Below are 22227 nucleotides of genomic sequence, written 5' to 3' on the forward strand. Positions count from 1 at the left end.
ATATCCGGCACTGACGGGACCGGCGTGGTGCCAATTTATCAAAAAGTCCGGATTACAGAGGTATAGTTAAAAGGTACGAGAACTCCGTACACAGCAACACATCCAGGCTTCCCTGTTGCTTAGCAACAGGTGCAGGAACCCCGGCCACAAGATCCAGGCGTCCCTGTTGCTTAGCAACAGGTGCAGGAACCCTGGCCACAAGATCCAGGCGTCCCCGTTGCTTAGCAACAGGTGCAGGAACCCCGGTTACACGGCCACAGATCCAGGAACGGCCACTAATATGAAGTAAAACTTACCTGAACCTACTCCTGAATTTTGCCGGTTAACAGAGATTTCCGGTTATTTAGGTGCCGGTAAATCGAGTTTCCTGTACTTTGGAAGTGTAGTCACTGTTGTAATGTAGAGAAGGCAACTGAAATGGTTTTTCGTTAAATGGCAACCAGATGAGTTTCTGGAGTGAGAGGCATTTAGGGACATGGAGAGAAGGCAGGACTGAACTAAAACAGAGCGTTTTCACAAAGAGCGGGCACTTTAACATGCGCTTGAAGCTAATGTCGGATGTTCCTAGCAGCCCAGGAATACAACAGATCACCTTTCTGTAAAATCTGGTTCCTTAACTTCTCAAAACCAGTTCCCTGATGAGCTCAACACTGATTCCTTAAAAGAAAAAAGTCAATAAAATCCAACATAGAAAACAAAGTAAATGTAAATTATTCATCCAATTTTGCAATAGGCCAGTTACTGGTGGAACGGGACAATAAATCACTGGGTGCGCTCCCTACAGTAAAGGAGGCCATTAAGATGTTGTCCAAATAAATTACCTGGTGGCATTTTGGCTTAACTAGCACTGCTTGAGCAGAATTATCAGTTTATAAAGTTTATTGCACATTATTACATACAGCATTTTGTTGATTTAATAGCCAGCACACAGAGCCATGGTAATTTGAAATGCTGTTTGGAAAAAGGGAGCAATCTATGGGTTATATTACCTAGCAGTTCACACAATGGTAATAAAATGGTTCTCGTGCAGAACGCCAGACACAACAGCCGTCAGACTTCTTACTTATGCATGTTTGTTAGGCGCTAGGCTTCTAAACAATGCGAACCACCACAGCAGTCAGTTAGCTCAAATAATTACTGGGGAAGCATCTCCAACAATCAACACCATTTCAGTCTAAGTTGGTGGGAGATGTGTTGTATGTTAATTGTATCGTAAGACTTTCATCCACACAGACCTAAGCAAAAATCTTGCTTTCGCTAGTCTGCCAGAGACTCCAGAATGATACAGTAAAACTCATACAGGAAAACCTCATTTAAACGGCACCTAAATATCTGGAATTCTCTAACAACCGGCAAAATTCATACTCCGAAAATAACACCTCAATAACCGGAAATGTTGCCGAGTCAGAGTCTCCCGCGGTGGCCGAGTTAGTCAGTGGGGGCTAGTGGAGGCCGTCAAACGGCCTGCAGAGTGCGCAGCATCCCTCCCCTTAACGGAAGGGGAGGGGCGATGAAGCGTGTCAGCATTATATGGAGCGGCCGCGTAGTGCTCCCGCGCTACGCGCTCCAGACACCGCCCCGGGAGGAAGTGGACTGCCCGAGATAGCGTTCCGCTTCCTCGCCAGGGCGGTTAGCCCAATTTAGCGGCCGGGGCAGTACTCCCGTGCAGGGCGCTAACTTGCTGGCGCTAATTCGGTTATCCGGAATTTTTAATCAACCGGCACCATCCCGGTCCCATCGGTGCCAGATACGGAAGAGTTTCCTAGAACTCTTTGGTATCCGGCACCGACGGGACCGGGATGGTGCCTGTTGATGAAAAATTCCGGATGACGGAGGGTTAGCTACCGAGGCTATTTTTAACAAACAAAAATTAAAAAATCAAGAAATGTGCAGTATACAGTAATTGGGTACTCACCTACAGAATGTTGTTAAATGGATGGTGGAAGATGCTTGATTAAGTACAGTACTGCCAGTTCAAGGTAATCCATAACTCTTTAATTACTTAACAGTAAAACAAAACTTACAGTAAACGACTGTACACAGTACTGCAGTTGACTACACTTATTCCAAGCCCTTTTGCTTGGACCAACTTTTGGGAATTCCATAATGCAAGATGGGGGAGATAATTCATGATAAAGATGGAGAGACACACAGAAAAATGGCGGATCGGAAGAGACTACTGGCAGTGCGGGAGAGTCAGACTCCTGTTATTGAGGTGTTCCCGACTTTCGACAGCACCAAGAAGCTGAGTAGTGGCACTTTGGAGAACTACCCCCCACTGACTAACTCGGCCACCGCGGGAGACTCGGACTCAGCAACATTTCCAGTTATTGAGGTGTGGTTTTTGGAGTATGAATTTTGCCAGTTAATAGACTTCCGAATATTTAGGTGCCGTTTAAACGAGTTTCCTGTATAATGCTTTGTATTCCCAAGATTTACAACAAGCTGTTAAACAGTATAGTAGTTCATGTTTGACTTTTTGCCAAAAATTCCTCACAGGTTATGTACATTTTAAGCAGACAGTTTGACCTTGCCCAACCCAAACAGAGGAGGGAATGGGTTGGGGGTGGGGCTGGGGGTGCAGAAAAGACAGCAAACCAAATAGGGAAATCAATGTTAGTTTATTTAAAATAATTTAAGTGGCACAATTTCTCAACATAAGGACATTCGGTAATGATTTCCACAGTTCTGGTTTCCTGTGAGATAATCATGGAACAAACAACTATTACACAATTCCCACCGCAAATGAACATAGGAACAGGAGTAGGCCATTCAGCCCCTCAAGCCTTTCTCTTCATTCAATTAGATAATGGCTGATCTGTACCTCAAACCCATTTACCCAGCTTTGCTTCATATCCCTCGAAGGGAAGGTCAATTGGACATTTTTTTTAAACTATGAATTAATCCACAAATGCTAAATCGCATTCAATTTGCTTCTTGAGCCCATTATTTCTGCAATTACTCCCCTGAGCGGCATCACAATCAACCTCGAGGAGGTCAATCACAAAAATGTCAACTAAAACCTTGAATGCTTCGCAAGAGAAATATTGATCTGAAGTCATACTGTCGAGCACTGTTGCTCCCCTCAATTTTCAATGAAATCCAGCTTGGTCCAAGGTTTGAATACAGCTCCCACATCTAAGGAACCTCCAATATGTAGCCCTGGGGAGGTTCCCAGAAAAGGCTCGTCACTGGACGAGTGACCCTTTCTCTCACCTCCACCCACAATGTTTGTCTTTAAAGCAAAATCAATACGACTATGTTCAGTGTTCCTCTGAAGTGCCCTCCTGCCCCCACCCTCGGCCGCCCCCAAAGCACCAAATACACCCTCCATCCGCCACACATCCTCACGTTCAAAATTAAAACTCAATCCACTGGCTTCTACTCGAATCCATTCTTCTGCAGAACTTCCTCCTTCCTCGGCCTTTCCTTATTCCCATAATCTTTAGGACTTTGTAACTTATGCTAGGTATGTTGGCCTTCGTAGCGAGAGGATTCGAGTACAGGAACAAGGATGTCTTGCTGCAGTTGTACAGGGCCTTGGTGAGACCACACCTTGAGTATTGTGTGCAGTTTTGGTCGTCTTCACAGAATCACAGAAACCCCACAGTGCAGGTAGAGGCCATTCGGCCCATCGAGCCTGCACCGACACATATCCCACCCGATCCCCGTAACCCCTACACCAACACATATCCCACTCTATCCCCGTAACCCCACGTATTTAATCCCCCTAACACTAAGGGTCAATTTATCATAGCCAATCAACCTAACCCGCACATCTTTGGACTGTGGGAGGAAACCCACGCAAACACGGGGAGAATGTGCAAACTCCACACAGACAGTCACCCAAGGCCGGATTCGAACCCGGGTCCCTGGCGCTGTGAGGCAACAGTGCTAACCACTATGCCACCGTGCTGCCCTGAGGAAGGATGTTCTTGCCATGGAGGGAGTGCAGCGAAGATTCACCAGGCCGATATCTGGGATGGCAGGAATGACGTATGACGAGAGATTGGGTCAATTGGGCTTATACTCGCTGGAGTTTAGATGAGAGGGGATCTCATTGAAACTTATAAAATTCTAACAGGACTAGACAGGCTAGATGCTGGAAGGATGTTCCCAATGGTCGGGGAGTCCAGAACCAGGGGTCACAGTCTAAGGGGTAAGCCATTTAGGACTCAGATGGGGAGGAATTTCTTCACCCAGAGAGTGGTGAACCTGTGGAATTCTCTACCACAGAAGGCAGGAGAGGCCAATTCATTAAATATATTCAAGAAGGAGTTGGATATATTTCTTGAGGCTAAAGGGATCAAGGGGTATGGGGAGAAGGCAGGGACAGGGTACTGAATTTGGATGATCAGCCATGGTCTCATTGAATGGCGGAGCAGGCTCGAAGGGCCGAATGGCCTACTCCTGCTCCTATCTTCTATGTTTCTAAGTAGAGTCGCCTATGCACGGTCTTCCCATTCTGCAAGTGGACGGCCTTTGTTGTTGCGGCAGACAGTGTGGAGAAGTGAGTTTGTGGCGTATTTTGAATATGGTCGGGTCCTAGTACAGGAAACTGTGTGTTATCCGGAGGCTAACTGTCCGGAATGCTCAAGCCACCGGCAAAAATCAGGAGCCGTTTTAGTTAGTTTTTTTTTCTTCTCGTAGGTTTTTTTTCTTCTCGTTGCTTTTTTTCTCAACAGTCAGGCTCTGCGAGGTCTGCTGAAGCTGTTGCTAAGCTACAGAGACGCTTGGACTGTTTAGAAGCTGTTGCAGGGTTTGTTGACAGATACGGAGCACAGAAGCTTCCGTATCTTTCAACATTAGCGCTGGAGTGTCCGGCAGTTTTGAGGGAACGGCAACAGCTCGGTCCCGTCGGTGCCGGATAGCACAAAGTTTCCTGTAGAAGATCTGGATTTAGATATGGGCAAGAAATTGAGAGATATGAAATCGTTGAGCTGCTGTATAAACTGATCCTTGTGGAGAAGGCTGCCAGTTTCAGCAGGCCTTTCTTCTACAATACTTAGCAATCGCCTCTGTGGAAACTGCTGCCGCACTATAGTGGGGAGAAGACTGCGAAGCCGAGGAAGAACAAAGCGAAGTAGAGGCCTCCCTCCAGGGAGGCAGCGCTGCCAGAACTATGCTGAAGTTTTCCCATCAGCCCAGGAAGGGGACACTGTTTAGCGAGACTGGTAGCGCAACAATTGGCTTCAGGCCAAATCAGAGCCTCTGTGGGCAAGTCTTGTTCTAGGCAATGATCCCCTGTCCAGTCAACGTGTTTGGAGTTCAGGAAACTCCAGCCATCTTTTCTCTTGGGTAGATGGAGCTATTGCAGGCATATCCCTGATGTGCCCCATCGCTCCAGTATTTGACAACATGTGAAGGATACTTTCAAGGATTAATGCTAAAAATATGGTGCTTAGTCACAGAATCCACTATCCTCCACGTACAATAGTTAAATCCGAACTGTGTTCACCTTCCCCCTTCATGTCCTCTGGTTCTATAGCTTGAGGCAATTTCAAACTAATCAAGCTTCAAATTATCGATTTCCTTAAGAATTCTGAATATCTTCTGAGCCTGCTCTACTCTAGGGGAAACAATCCCAGATTATTCGACCTCTCCTCATAGCTCAGATGCCTCAAGACAGATTGTCCTTTTCTGCACTGCCTCCAATGCCTGGACATCCCTGCAGTAATACACTGACTCAGCATTCCAAGCGCAGCCATACCAGTGTATTGTACAAACTATAACCAATTGGCATTTGAGCTCTGTGCCACTGGCTGTACCTCAAGATCCAATTGCCTTTCCTTATTACTGACACATAATGCACTGTTAGTTTCAGTGTGCTATCTCCCAGTATCCCCAGATCCCACTTGTATTGTGTCCTGCAGCCTTAAACAAAGTCACAAATGACAGCTTATGCGACCATGACCGAGGTGCACTATCCCTTCTCAACCTGCCTGCAACCTTGGCACGGTTGACCACTCCATCCTCTTCCAACGCCTCTTCCCTGTTATCCAGCTGATTGGGACTGCCCTTGCCTGGTCCCACTCTTAACTATTGTTATTATACCTGCCTGCTGCAGAAACACACAAAAAAACACTTGCATTTATATAGCGCCTTTATGTATGCCCTCAGGACGTCTCAAAAGCACTTTGCAGCCAATGAAGTACTTTTGAAGTGTAGTCGCTGTTGTAATGTAGGAAACGCAGCTGCCAATTTGCGCACAGCAAGCTCCCACAAACAGCAATGTGATAACGACCAGATAATCTGTTTTAGTGATGTTGATTAAGGGATAAATATTGGCCCCAGGACACTGGGGCAAACTCCCCTGCTCCTCTTCGATTTAGTGCCATGGGATCTTTTACATCCACTCCCTCAGTACTGCACTGGGAGTGTCGGCCCAGATGATGTGCTCAAGTCTCTGGAGTGGGACTTGAACCCACAACCTTCTGCCTCAGAGGCGAGGGTGCTACCCAATGAGCCACGGCGGACACCACATTTCTTTTAATATTCGCTACAATCCGCAACTCCTTTCGAGTTCAGCTCTCCTGACCAGTTCTTCAAACTCCTTTACTTGTTTTTTTATATTCATCCACAGCTTTATAATTTGAGAACAGCCTCTGGTAAGCCAACATTACCCAAAATGGTATGCAAAAAGAACAGCCAGCAATCAAGTAAAATTTTACTAAATCCACCACATGTAAATGTTTCATCATTGCATTTGTTACTCAAGCTAGACAGTAGCAGTTCTTCAACTTATTTCACATCCTCAGGACATCCCAAAGCGCTTTACTGCCATGTAATGAGTTTGAGTATATTCACGATGTATGCAAACGTGGCACTCAACTTGTTCCCACAAACAACTATTTTATTTTTAAAAAGGGACCAGTGAATCGAGTTTGGTGCTGTTGGCTGAGGGATAAAGGTCAACCAGAATACTGGAACAAGTCACTGTTCTTGTTCAACTGGGATCTTTGGTATTTTGTTTGAACTGGCAGACATAGTCTCAATAACATCTCACCCAAGAGATAGGAACTTCCAACAATGCAACGTTCCCTCCACACTATACTTGTGTGTCAGCCTAGACAACGCGCTCAAGTCCTGGCGTGGAGCTTGAACCCACAACCTTCTAAGGCAGCCGAAGGCGCTACCACTGAGCTAAGCAGATGAGTAAAATGGGTCTCCATTAGCTCAGTGAGTAGATGCACCTGGTGCGGTGCTGAACCATACAGACCAGGAATGGCCCACATCTCTGAAACTGATCTCAGCTTGGATATACAACTGGCATCAATATTCTTGGGCTGGAAGTTCCCACTACTGTTCATAAAAGCTCCAAGTTTGCAAATACCATTCTACTCATTCTTATTCTTCATCAACCCCAGTACTGCACGACTGCATCACTGTGAAGACAGTTCAATTTTCCCACATAGCACAGTTATTAAAAGATTATAATGGATTTCTTTGCTGACTGGGCAAGACAAGATAAAGCTATTCATTTTCAATCATGCCCTTGATCTCAGGAGTCAGTTGTACTTAGCTTTGTATTACAAACCAATCCATAAATTGTTCATAATGAGTGTCCCATAGTTCACAATATGGATCAAACCCAATACTCTACAGTTATATAAACATGTGTAAATATACTCCGCAAACTGACGATTTACAAAGCACAGCAGGGATAGCTCTAGTGCAACAAGGTTTCATTCAACATAAAGCAGGCTGACGCTGTACTGATAATTTAAAAATGGCAAATTTTTCATAAAGCACCATCTAGGAAATCCTACAGGCATCCCAACCCTAGAAAAACCTGTTCCCTTTCTCCTCCTCCCCATGTTCACGTTGCCTCTGCACTTTAGTGGAAGCTGATGTTTTCTATTGTGGGCATTCACTTCTGTTAAAATTGACAATGGCGGCTGCCCCGATGGTTCAGCCAATTTGTTTGGTGAGTTGCTGAGCCAACTAGGCTTCATCCAGTGCGAGCAGTTGACTAACTGTTGTCCCTAGTCTCACGAAGTAGCTCTCCACCAAGGTTGGCAGCAGGGATGCTACAGCTGGACTCAGGTCCCTGGGTTGGCAAGAACACCAAGAGTTTCCACTACTGATTGTAAATAGCCCCAAGCTTTGGTGTTTTTCCTCACAGGACTGTGATTCCTCCAACCCTCATTTCTTTTTCTAAAATGCCTACTGAACTGGATTGCTGAAAATGAAGCTGGAAATGTAAGTTCATGCAAAGGCTCATCTAGTCCAAAGAATGTTCAGAGTACTGGTGCAGATTCCTCCTTTAAGAACATAGCTAACGTTAGCCCAATTAAAGATCACTTACCAAAGAATCTTTCACGACCTCACTGGTGTAAAATGCTAAAGGAAAAAAGGGAACAAAGTGCATTAGGAGTTAATTTGCAAAACACCTTTGGAAATCAACAATTCAACAGTTAACATCCAGTCACTTCAGCAACTCTTCCAAACCATCTAGATCCCACCTCCAACAGCACTGTGCCATCAGCATGCAAGGCTTGTGAAGTCAATCGCTAATTCATAAAACCAACAGCAGAGTTCCTTGAAGCCATCAGCAGGTTTTATCATAGGCCAGAGTTCTTTGAACAGTGCAACTAATGAGCAAAATACTCCAGTATTTATACATTTTCATTCAAACTTAACCCCTTGAAGATACAGAATTCAGACTGGCTCAACACGATAACCGAACTCAATTCAGCAGCAGCCTAGTTATTCTCGCAAGATGCGCTGACATGTGATAATTTCAGAGAGCTCTTCGCTGCCAGTTTGTGCTGTTGGAAAGCAGAACATCGGCAACAGAAAACAATGATTCAAAAGCCTGCAGAAACTACAGGACAGCAACAGAATCTATCCTTATTGTTCAGGGCGGGGGTAGAAAGAAGAAAAAAAAGAATCGGACAGGTCCCATTGAAGGTTTCAACCCGAGGCCTTGCCCTTCAGATGAACTGCTTGTCCTCAGCAGTGCTGCATGCAGTAAGTCAACCGCTAGATTATTCAACCACAGTAATCCAATTGATCAAGTGATAGCAGCTATTGTGCAGAGTATTGAGAAATAACAATTCAACTGAAAACACACAAATCACCATTAATGCACTGCTGTCACACTGCAGTACACCTTACAAGGGCAAAATAGAAGTAATTTGGCTTAAGGGACAAGCACTAGCCTGACATGCACGACTGCTTACAATGCAAATGAAACGAAGGAGCATAATGTAAGGATCTGACTGTACTACTGCATTGTCCAGTGGAGTACCCTTGTTCAGAAAAACATTTTGGAGGTGGCAGAATTAGATTCTATACACCTCTGAATGGAAAATTACATTCGATGCGGTCTCCTCTACATTGGGGAGACCAAACGCAGATTGGGCGACCGCTTTGCGGAACACCTCCGTTCAGTCCGTAAGGGTGACCCCGAGCTTCCGGTCGCCTGTCACTTTAATTCACCGCTTCACTCCCACTCTGATTTCTCTGTCCTCGGCCTATTACATTGTTCCAATGAAGCTCAACGTAAGTTCGAGGAACAGCACCTCATCTTTCGATTGGGCACTTTGCAGCCTTAGGACTCAACACCGAGTTCAACAATTTCAGACAATTATCCCTGCCCCCATTTTTCATGCTATATGATTTTTGCCATTCCCATTTGCAACATTTTATCTTTCCTGCCTCTTACAAAAGTACAGGGTGTTCTTTCTATTCCTTCCTCCCCTCCGTCTCTGCACCTGCTTAATATCTGTTACATCTCCAGCTTTTTCCAGTTCTGATGAAGGGTCCCAGACCTGAAACGTTAACTCTGTTTCTCTCTCCATGGATGCTGCCTGGCCTGCTGAGTATTTCCAGCATTTTCTGTTGTTATTTGGGAAATTACATTCATTGTTTTTCATTCTAAAAATCACATTTTGCATTCGATAGCGCTGAAGCAATAACTGAGACAAAGGTCTCGGTAATTCGCAGGGTCTCCCGGTCTCCTGCTATAACAGGTCAAAGTTCAATAGAAACTTCAGCAAAGCAGCATAAATGGCTATTTTTAAAGCCGTTTACACCAATTCTGTGGGGGTTCCACTGGTTCCCTGCCAGAGAAACCCCATGGAATTTCCAAGTGCAAATGTTCATTTCTGTTAGATGGAAGGGTTCAAGATAAATGCAGTATATTTTGTCTTCAAAAGCACTGCAAGCAATATCTAGTCAACAAAAGATATAGTGCCCCAAGAATTAGGTGGTGCAATTGCTTTGATGCTGGGGTTTTCCCCCTCATGATTTGGATTTGAATCCAGCCCAAACTAGTGGGTGTAAAGGTCCTATATGAAGTGAAATTGGATAATTCCCAGCAGTCACCGGCTCACCAGTACAAAAATGATCCTAATCCGGCAATCTTAGATCCTGCATGATATAAAGCAGGAAAAGGTTGGGGCTGAGTCACATTGTTGGGACAGAGTAGAGGGAACTTTACTCTACAACTAAGCAGGTTACACCTAAACTGGTAGTGCTTAATGTTGACACTGGGTGCATAAAATGGGAAGTGTGCCGCGCTCCAGAACTTGCATCCCTTGGTGAACACTAAAGAAGTAAAAACATACAATTTTTTGAAGGTGGTGAAAGAACAGAGGGACCTCGGGGTGCATATTTACAAATCCTTGAAGGTGGCAGGGCAACTTTTTTTTAAAATTCATCCATGGGATGCGGGCGTCACAAGATAAGGAAGTATATGGGATACTTGGCTTCATAAATAGGGGCATGGAATAAACAAACATAGAAGGTAGGAGCAGGAGTAGGCCATTCGGGCCCTCGAGCCTGCTCCGCCATTTAATGAGATCATGGCTGATCATCCAAATTCAGTACCCTGTCCCTGCTTTCTCCCCATATCCCTTGATCCCTTTAGCCTTAAGAAATATATCCAACTCCTTCTTGAATATATTTAATGAATTGGCCTCCACTGCCTTCTGTGGTAGAGAATTCCACAGGTTCACCACTCTTTGGGTGAATAAATTCCTCCTCATCTCAGTCCTACATGGCTTACCCCTTATCTTTTGACTGTGACCCCTGGTTCTGGACTCCCCCGCCATCGGGAACATCCTTCCTGCATCTAGTCTGTCTAGTCCTGTTAGAATTTTATAAATTTCAATGAGATCCCCTGGAATACAAAACAAGGCCTTTCCAAATCACTGGTTAGGCATCAGCTGGAGGATTGCAGACAATTCTGGGCACCACGCTTTAGGAAGGATGTCAGGGCCTTGGAGAGAGTACAGAGGAGGTTTACCAGGATGATACCAGGGATGAGGGAACTTCAGTTACATGGAGAGATAGTAGAAGCTGGGATTGTTCTCCTTAGGGCAGAGAAGGTTAAGGGAAGAGTTAATAGAGGTGTTCAAAATCATTCGGTGTTTTGATAGAGCAAGTGGGAGAAACGGTTTCCTCTCGCAAGTGGATCGGTAACCAGAGGTCACAGATTAAAATAATTCTCTAACAAGAACTAGAAGGGAAATGAGAAGAAATTATTTCACAGAGGGTTGTTATGATCTGGAACGCACCACATGAAAGGGTGATGGAATCAGATTCCATAGGAACTATGAACTAATTTGCAGGGTTATGGGGAGAAAGCGGAGGCGTGGGACTAAATTGGACAGCTCTTCGACAGGCTGAATGGCCCCGTGCTGTACACTTCTATGATTCTACAATTCCTTTTGCCACCCCAGGCATTCTAAATGGCATGGGCGAGATTGGTACTTCAATGTATATGGATTCATTGCTTCTAGGTGCAGAGGCGAGACTGGTAAACTCTTGTTGTAGGCTCCTGCAATTGAACCTGTAATTTGAATTAAGCGTATTAACAGCTGGAGGAGATAACCTCACATTAAAGGGGCCTGTTAAACGTGTACCCAGGCAGTCCATTAGACTGCCCTCAACATTTTAAATGATAGAAAAGGCCCAGCTACCTGATCAGCTCTTAATTAAGAAATTTCACCAGCAAGCAAGAGGCCTCTAAAAAGTGGCCATCACTCGTGGTCACTACGGGAACCCAACAATGGAAGTTCCAACTTTGCTGAACCCATTCGTTATTTTCCACAACAAATGTAACTGCATCCACTCTTCCGTTTACCTTTAAAGATCTTTGCATCATCACACAGGTGTAGGCTAAAGTAGGTGTCCAGAAGATGGGAACCATTCTTGTTAACTATATTTCGTGCTGCAATACTTCGCAGATGTCGAAGCCGTCGCTGAAACAATAAATGTTTAAAGAAGATTTAGACATCTAAATTTGTGCACCGTCCTGGTTTTCATGGAGACATTTCCTGTTCCTGTTATGTCATTTGTTCACTTATGCTTTCTAATATTCAATAACTTAAGATTTTAGAAACATCAGATTCAATTCACAAAAAGGATATGAAAACTCAATATGCGTGTGAAATTCCTATTAGCAATTTTTTTTTTTACATGTGCTCAAGGGAAGGGATGCAAGTTTGACCAATGGCACAATTTGCCCCACTTCTGCAACCAATGTCAACTTCAAGTATTTCAAAGTCAGATGCAAGTTAAACAATCCAGTGTTGTCACTAGATATCGATCGAGAGAAAACACACAAACCAATATAGTAAAAAAAGAACTTGTATTTCTATAGCGCCTTTCACGACCTCAGGACGTCCCAAAGTGCTTCACAGCCAATGAAGCACTTCTGAAGTGTAATCACTGTTGTAATGCAGCAAATGTGACAGCAAAATCCCACAACCAGCAATGAGATAACGACCTGATAATCTGTTTTGTGATGTTGGTTGAGGGACAAACATTGGCCCAGGACACTGCGGAGAACTCGTCTGCTCTTCTTTGAACAGTGCCGTGGGATCTTTACATCCACCCAAGAGGCCAGACGGGGCCTCGGTTTAACGTCTTATCGGCAAGATGGCACCTCTCAGCAGGGCACTGAAGTGTCAGCCTGGATTATAGGCTCCAGTCTCTGGAGTGAGACTTGAATGATGTCCAATAATATGCTTCCTGTGTGTTACTCTTGATTAAAGCACATCAAATTGCTCCCACCACTAATGACAGAACTATAACCAGCCGTATTTCATCGTAGTATTAAACAGCTCGGATGAATCTCATCAAAGACAAAATATTTAATTAAACTGCTAGGTGAACTCTCAGTTCAAGTGAACACAGTATGCAGTTACACTTTACTGAAATCCTCGTGACAATACTATGTACTGCCCCAGCAGTTTGCCTCGTGCAATGAAAAACATACAAGTAATCAGCAGTGACTACACTTCAAAAAGTATTTAAATGACTGTAAAGCGCTTTGGGACACCGAGGTTGTGAAAGGAGTCATATAAATGTATATTTTTCTGCAAGTCTTTTTTCATTCAATCACTCAATCTGCCATGTGGTATTTTGCTATAACTAAATATAGATCAATAGATTGAAGTACTTTGAGCTAAGTGGTGCTTCTGATGCATGAAAACAAGAAATATTTTTAAAAATCACAAACGTGCTTGGTTGCAGCAGATAGACAAGTTACCTTTTCAATCCCTGCTGAGCTTCAGGGTGGGGGGGTAAATCAAGTTACACATCACAAGACTATTACGCCAGTCATTAGTCACACAGTGATCTGTAGCTCAGATAAATCAAGAACTTTATCTATATCTATATATATATATATAAAAAGGAATCGATCTGTCTGTCTGTCCTTCTGTCTGTCTGTCCTCGGGTGTGCGTCTGTCCGGCTATGCGCTCGAAAGTTATATCGCGTACCTACGTGCGTGTTACCTCCGAAGAAAGCTTATGCTTCCGGGACGCTGGTAAGCGTATTTACTTTTCGGTCGGACGAAAATTGTTCGCGCCTTATGCAAAAAACCTTCACAATTAAACTCATTATCTGCTAGCATTGATTGACTGACATCAAGGTTCGACCAATCCTGTGCCGTCACGATTGACCAATCCTACAGTACGGTCCCCTGATGGTTGGCCAATCGGTGTGTGTGTGTGTGTGTGTGTGTCGGGGCGGGACTAATCGTTTTCATCTCGGGGATCTGGCAGCCATTGTTTCACTGCCATGACTTCAGCTTCCAGCTCAAACTACTTTGAAAGTTAGTATCTCTTTTAAAAATAACAAGATTTACCAAAAACGTTTTATAAGTACTTTCACTTTCATCTTTCAAGGTATTAAAAAAGGTAGAAATGTTGCCCGGCAGCAGATTGAGAGAGGGACACAGACAGGGCCCAAAGCCTGGCACTCGATTTAAACCGCCCGGCCCAAAACAGCCCTGGAAAAGCCGGGCTCCCCCCAGCTAGTAAACAAATAAAGCAGCACACAAACTTCCTTCCTTATTCAGTGACCACTTAAGGAAAATCTCATGATTACAGCCCAGACTTGCAGAAAAGTATACATTTTTGTGAGGTTGATGGGACCTGTACAATGCATTGAAATTCTAGACCAGACTTCTACCTCTAGGTATAGCTCACTGGAGGTCCTGTAATAGCAGAAACTCAGCAAACAAGCAATACAAAACCAGCCGGATTTTTTTCATTTGACCACACCATGTCTAATAAGAATATTTAGGAACAGGGAAAGGCCGACAAGCCAAGCAAAACTTACCTTGTTTGTTTATACTACCAGCAGTTCAGATTTGATAAAATTCAGAACATTTATAGGCTCCTTGCACCATGTGCAGATTTAGTGGTGAATTAAGATAGTGGTTGCCCGTTTGCTACCTATCCTTCCCACTTCGGTCCCAGAAGCGAGTGAGGAGACATTGAGATTGTGTGTCTCAGTGTATGCGCAAAACAGGGCTTCAAATAAACATGTCCACATGGAAACATACCGTCTCGCTCTGCCCATCACGCCTAAAAAAACAAACTTGCATTTATATAGCACCTTTCACAGCCTCAGGACATCCCAAAGCGCTTTAAAACCAATGAAGTACTTCTGAAGTGTAGTCACTGTTGTAATGTAGGAAACGCGGCAGCCAATGTGTGCACAGCAAGCTCCCACAAACAGCAATGTGATAATGACCAGATTATCGGTTTTTAGTGATGTTGATTGAGGGATAAATACTGGCCTCAGGACACCGGGGATAACTGCCCTGCTCTTCTTCGAAATAGTGTCATGGGATCTTTGACATTCACCCGAGGGGGCAGGCGGGACCTCAGCTTAACGTTTCATCCAAAAGATGGCACCTTTGACAGTGCAGCACTCCCCCAGTACTGCACTGGATTCTCAGCCTAAGAAATGTTGTGCTCAAGTCTCGAACCCACAGTGTTCTGACTCAGAGGTGATAGAGCGATCAACTGAACCATGGCTGACAATTCTGCCAACCAAGCTGTCCAACCTGAAATGAGGAGGAATTTCTTCACCCAGAGAGTGGTGAACCTGTGGAATTCTCCACCACAGAGGGCGGTGGAGGCCAGTTCATTAAATATATTCAAGAAGGAGTTGGATATATTTCTTAAGGCATCAAGGGATATGTGGAGAAGGCAGGGATAGGGTACTGAGTTTGGATGGTCAGCCATGATTTCATTGAATGGCGGAGCAGGCTCGAGGGGCCGAATGGCCTACTCCTGCTTCTATCTTCTATGTTTCTAGGTTTCAAACAAGATGAAAGCCTCTGCTGGTTGCACATGGAATCCGTCTCAATCCAGCCCCAAGTGCGTGCAAGACCACAGCATATAAAAAAACGTTTGCACTAATTTAACAACTGGTAATCTCACTCAGGCATTCACATGATTAGCAAGGACACGATTGGATTAACCAGACATAATTTTTTTTTTTTTAAATATATCAATTGGTTAGATGCCAGAAAGTCTTTGATACTCGAAGATGGGTACCATCGAGGAAAAGAACATGAGGAACGAGAAAGGACCACAGTCCATCTAATTCACCTTCTATCATCCTGGTAGTCGCATGACACAATGATAATGAGTTGTTGACTAATCACAGCATTCAATCTCGATCAATTAGTCTACAACAGCTCCAACCATATTGCAAGGAAAACCCCAGTGGTGGACAGCTTTGTGAACCACAGGTCCAAAGTCACTGTCCCTCCCGCGCAATGCTACACTCACCACGTCCTGTCTCAAATTACTCATATACTGCGCCCCAAAAGGTTAGTTTCTGGAAGAAATCCATCTAATTTGTATGAATCAATATTCTCTGTTTCCACCGTCTCCCTGTACCAATGATTGACCACTCACTCACTGAAATATTGTTTCTGCAGATTCGTTTTGAAATTCTCCCCCCACCCTACCCCGCCACCTTTCAAGCACAGGCCAGGTCCTCTAGTTGTACTATTCTGGACAAAGTGAAATAGCTGGCCATGGTCTACCTTATCTAATCCATTTAGAATCCTAAAAACAGCAATTACATTACCTCTCAACCTGCTCTTTTCCAGCAAGAACATGTCAATTTGCATAATAAATCCTCATAATCCAATCTCTCCACATCATTCAGGTTGCCCTCTTCTCTATCCTTTCAATAACTGCAATATCCTCATTGTAGTGTGGCAACCAGAACTGTACACAGTATTCCAAGTCTGGTCACACCAATGATTTATGAAATGGCAGGATTACCTCACTATTTTGGCTCAACATTGATTCAAGAAAGGAGAGAGAGAGAAAACAGAAAACTACAGGCCAGTTAGCCTGACATCATTCGTCAGGAAAATGTTGGAATCCATTATTAAGGAAGTGGTAACAGAGCACTTAGAAAATAATATGATTAGGCAGAGTCAACATGGTTTTATGAAAGGTAAATCCTGTTTGACAAATGTATTAGTTATTTAAGGATGTAACTAGCAGGGTAGATAAAGGGGAACCAGTGGATGTAGTATATTTGGATTTCCAACAGGCATTCGATAAGGTGCCACACAAGAGGTTATTAAACAAAATTAGGGCTCATGGGATTGGGGGTAATATACTAGCATGGACTAAGGGTTGGTTAACAGACAGAAAGCAGAGAGTAGGGAAAAGTAAGATGTGAGGAGGATGCAAAGAGCCTGCAAAGGGATATAGACAGACTAAGTGAGTGGGCAGTAAGGTGGCAGATGGAGTATAATGCGGGGAAATGTGAGGTTATTCACTTTGGTAGGAAGAATAGAAAAACAGAATTTTTTTTTTTTTTTTTAAATGGTGAAAAACTATTAAATGTTGGTGTTCAGAGAGATTTAGGTGTCCTAGTACAAGAAACACAGTTAACATGCAGGTACAGCAAGCCATTGGGAAGGCAAATGGCATTTTGGTCTTTATTGCTAGAGGGTTGGAGTATAAGAGTAAGAAAGTCTTGCTACAATTGTACAGGGCTCTGGTGAGACCACACTTGGGGAGTACTGTGCAGAGTTTTTGGTCTCCATATCTAAGGAAGGATATACTTGCCTTGGAGGCTGTGCAACGAAGGTTCACCAGATTGATTCGTGGGATGAGAGGGTTGTCCTATGAGGAGAGATGGAGCAGATTGGGCCTATACTCTCTGGAGTTTAGTAGAATAAATGCTGAGAGATTATGTCCCCTGGCTTGAGAGTCTCGAACTAGGGGGCATAGTCTCAGGATAAGGGGTTGCGAATCTTTAGAATTCTCTGCCCCAAAGGGTTGTGGATGCTGAGTCGTTGAGTATATTCAAGGCTGAGATAGACAGATTTTTGGACTCATGGGGAATCAAGGGACATGGGGATCGGGTGCAAAAGTGGAGTTGAGGTCGAAGATCAGCCATGATCTTATTGAATGGCGGAGCAGGCTCGAGGGGCCATGTGGCCGACTCCTGTTCCTAACTCTTATGTTCTTGACCTTTTAACACATTCCAACTTCAGATCTGCTTTACTCACCGCCACCGAGCATTGCAGCTTCAAGTTATTGTCAATCAGGACCCCCAGATCTCTCTCATTTTCCACGCACATTCTTTCTTTCCATTTTAGTAATAGTCCTTTCCTGGAGTTTTTGTCCCCATTTGAAGCACTTTATATTTCTCTACATTGGATTTCATCTGCCACTTGTCTGTCCAATTACCAAGTTTATGCAAATCCTCCTGTAGTTTATCCTGCTCAGGTTTGGAGTCTACCACCTTCAGTAGCTTTGTAACATCTCCAAATTTAGCCAGTGTGCTTGTGACTTCTAGCTCCAAATCACTGATGAAGGTAATAAATAAAAAGCGAGGTCCCAAAACAGACCCGAGAGAGATCCCACTGGTAACATTCTCCCACGCTGATGACAATCCCTGTACCACCACCCTCTAGGTTCTACTAGACAACCAATTACATACCAATTGTAAAATATTTCCATTTATTCCCACTTCCTTTATTTTCAGTACCAGCCTTTCCAAAGAAACAGTGTTAAAGGCCTTACTGAAATCCAAGTAAATCACATCTACTGCCTTACCCCCATCAAGCTATTTATGATACCCTCAAAGAAAATCAGCAAGTTAGGTTGGCAAGACCTTCCCTTCATTAACCCATATTGGTTATCTTTTATGATTTTATGCCTATCCAGATGCTCCATCTTATCTTTATATACAGGTTCTCAGAACTTTACCCACAATGGACATCAAACTCACTGCTATGTAGTTTCCTGGGTCACTTTTGCTGAAAAAAAGGATAGGTAGCAATGCAACCATACAAGAGCTATCCCGTAGAAATAGAGGAGGCATTCAAGGACTACATGATTACCCATGTCAAACATTGCAGAGAGTTCCAGGAGGAAAAGGAGCAATAAAGCACAACAATAAGAATTTGGCAAAGGCCATTTCGGTGCTGAGAGGGGATAGGCCACTGAACGCAAAGTCTAGATCCAGCTCTTACCACCACAAAAAAAAGACAAATCAAACCCTGTTTGCAGTTACCTTAATTCCCTAGTTGTATTTTTTTTTATATACACAAGACTTCAACAAACAGCATGACGTAATAAAACTCACTACACACTTGGTTGGAGCATAAAGCAAGGCTTTAATCAACTTGTTTCAGAACATGGAGGTCTAGTTGTACTTCACTAGTTCCTCGTCTTACAAAATGTCCCTGGAAAGCTGGGGCCAACGCCCGAGTATTTATACTCCTTGGACGGCGCCACCAGCTGGCCGTCCAGCGTTATTTCACAAGTAGTTCCTTGATGAATGATGAGATTTATTACACAGCATACACTATTTTGCTTATAATTTACTTGGCAAATACAGTTACCAGCACACCAACAAAAAATTGCACTGATTGATGCTGAACTATGATTTTATACCTCAAAACAGGAAGGGTCGTCAACAAATGAGACCTGTTGGCAGTCTACAGCGGAATAGCACACCCTGATGAGTAAATATGATCAGGGTGCACCAAGAGGTCAAATAGAATCAGGATTCAAATTGCAAATCTCTTCTACTTTAAGCAATTACAGCCAAACATTTAGAAAAATGAGGAAATACTTTGTGATGCAAAGTAGACTTCCTTTCAACTTCTGTTTACATCTACATTATGACATTAATAAATGACATTTTGTATTCTTCTGGATCCCCTTAACGAGGATTTCTTGTGCAGAGGGAAATACTGGCCTGGTCAAAATGTTTCATTATCTATAGGATACTCCAGATCAAGGTTCTATAGAACCAGGGAAAATTACATCACAGAAGGCGGCCAGTCGATCCATCGTGTATGTGCCGGTTCTTTACGAAAGTAATACAGCCCTGTGCTCTCCCTATAGCCCTGTATCTACCTCTGCTTGAAATATTTATCCAATTTTCCCTGAAAAAGATGCAACCGTCTGCCTCAACCATTTCCTCCGACAAAGCATTCCATGCTCCAACAACCCTCTGTGTAAAGAAGTTCCTCCCAACCTCTCTCATCACGCTCAGCAATAGGTTTAAAATTGATGACCATTTTGAATGACTCCCCAGAGGAAATTGTTTTTAATTATTTTTCCCGATGTGGGCAACACTAGCAATGCTACATTTATGGCCTGTCCCCCGATTGCCCTGTTGGAGGTGTCATCATCTGGGTGAGACAGTAAACAGACTGCCCTCTTGGCACTACCAGAAGAGAAGCAGATGAGTTCCCTCACCCAGCACAACCACAACAGATTATCTGGTCATTTAACTCGCTGCTGAGCTCAAATTGATTGCTGCATCTGCCGACATTACAACAGTGACTGCCGTTCAAAAGCAATTCATTGGCTGCGAAGTGCTATGGGGCGTCTTGAGGATGTGAAAGGCGCGATATAAATGCAAGTTCTATCGTTAGATTTTAAGATGGGGCAAGAATCAGTTGGGTTTTTGTTGGCTCAAACTGCCCACATACGTATTACTCAAAATGTGACTTCAATGTCAAACATATTCTTCAATACAAAACCACTGGTTTAGCTAACATGAGCAACTTCAATTGCAATGCCATGCCGGAGGGAAAGCTTTTACTACAGGTATATGTAATTTAAATATTTCTTCAACACAGAAATCTCTACATTTTTCCTAGCCCTTCTGTTTTGGTCCTTGTGAAACCTACCGTTCTGATGCAATGTCAAGCAGTGACCGGTACCACGCCCGAAAGGACCGCTAACAGGTCAGCACAAAGCTAATGGGTTGGCTAGCTCTGACCGAATTTAGAACAAACATCAATTCTCTCTGCGTGCAAATTGGCTGCCATGTTCCCCTACGTTACCACACTTCAAAAGTACTTCATTGACTGAAGCGCATTGGAACGTCCAGAGGTCGTGCAAGGCATTATATAAATGCAAGCTCTTTCTTCTGATAGCTTGCTACATCAACTATTGCTCAATATTTCAGATGACAAGTAATGGGGGGGGGGGGGGGGTGGAGAGGAGGAGGAAGGGGGAAACAGGAAAGGGGTACAGTACTTTTGTGTATTCTACTTAAAAAGATTTTATTTCTTTTGAAAATTCAAACTTTTACTGAAACGGCAATCGCAAAGTCTTACACTGGAACAAAAGGAGGGATCTAGCTATGGCAGAGGTTGAACGAGATCTGGGAGTGACTGTCGGATTGCAGAGCAGTAATTATCAAAGCAAACAAAATGCTGAGCTATGTCACCAAATCTGTATGAAAGACCATACTGTATTCACTACGACAGAAAAGGGCTACAGGTTCAGAGAGCAGCCTGGCGACAAGGTGACCCAACATGGCAACGTTTGCTCTGGTGAGAAATTATATTATTCCTAAAATCAAATACGAGGGGACAAGATCCTAAAATTAGAGCTAGACCAATGAGGAGTGAAATCAGGAAGCACCTTTGCATAAAGTAGAAATATGGAATTCTCTCCGCAAAAGGCTGTTGATGCTTGTAAATTAGAGCTTTCTAGACTAAGATACAGGAAACTTTGTGTTATCCGGAGGCTAAATGTCCAGCAAGCTCGAGCCACCGGCAAAAATCAGGAGCCGTTTCGTTAGGTTTTTTTTCTTTTCGTTGCTTTTTTCTCAACAGTCAAGCTCTGCAACGTCTGTAGCTAAGCAACAGCTTCAGCTAGAGACGCTTGCCGACTGTTTAGAAGCTGGGTTTGTTGATTCACACGGAGCTGAAAATCTCCGTATGTTTCAACATCAGCGCTGGAGTGTCCGGCAGTTTGAAGGGAACGGCAACAGCTCGGTCCCGTCAGTGCCAGATAGCACAAAGTTTCCTGTAGATAGATTTTTGTTGGATAAGGGTATCGAGAGATTTGGAGCGAAGGTGGGTAAGTGGAGCTGAGGTACAGATCAGCCATGACCCAACTTAATAGTGGAGCAGGCTTGAGGGGCTGAATGGCTTACTCTTGTTCCCATCTTCCCAAGTCCGGACAAGGCAAATTTCCCTCGGTGCACTGGTGATGCTGTAGGTAAGGGTTTGAAGATTCACAGCTTCAGGGGCTTATTGCGCTTCAACTAGTGGTAGAAGTGTGCAGCTGCAAACATGACCATGTACTACAGAATGATGCCCAGGCAACATGCACAGCAAATTACAGAAATACAACATAAAAAACACTCTCATGCTATGAATTGCTAGGAGACTATTCCACCTCCATTAAAATTTCAGAGAGCTCATAAAACAATGAGAGAGAGAAACTTAAATTTACTTAATTGACAAAACTGCAAAGGAAGCTTTCCTGTCAAGCTAGTGCTTCCGGTTTTTATGGGTTGGATACAGTTAAAAAATGTGATACACCCTTCACTACCCTCACTACAGTGCTCTTTAATGTTTTTGTTCAGCTTGCAAACGTGCACAAAGGTTGTTTCTCGACAGAGTGCTGAAGAGAGCATTGTAAAAGTAAACAGAAAAGTACAGAACTGAGAGTATATTT

The 22227-nt window shown here is 43.7% G+C and overlaps 1 protein-coding gene across 2 annotated transcripts in view; it reads right to left on the reverse strand.

Moving 5' to 3' along the window:
- Positions 1 to 22227, reverse strand: part of uvrag (UV radiation resistance associated gene) — a 313672-nt gene that overhangs the window by 273629 nt on the left and 17816 nt on the right. For both annotated transcript variants that reach the window (XM_085999709.1, XM_085999708.1), the window contains exons 2-3: positions 12095 to 12212; positions 8309 to 8343 (exon numbers count right to left, since the gene is read on the reverse strand). In XM_085999709.1, coding sequence (XP_085855835.1) covers positions 8309 to 8343; positions 12095 to 12212 — 153 coding nt within the window. The remainder of the gene's footprint in view (positions 1 to 8308; positions 8344 to 12094; positions 12213 to 22227) is intronic.

This window comes from Somniosus microcephalus, chromosome 10 (assembly GCF_052327205.1).
Source record: "Somniosus microcephalus isolate GS21.2 chromosome 10, FLI_Smic_1.0, whole genome shotgun sequence".
Classification (NCBI taxonomy): Eukaryota; Metazoa; Chordata; class Chondrichthyes; order Squaliformes; family Somniosidae; genus Somniosus; species Somniosus microcephalus.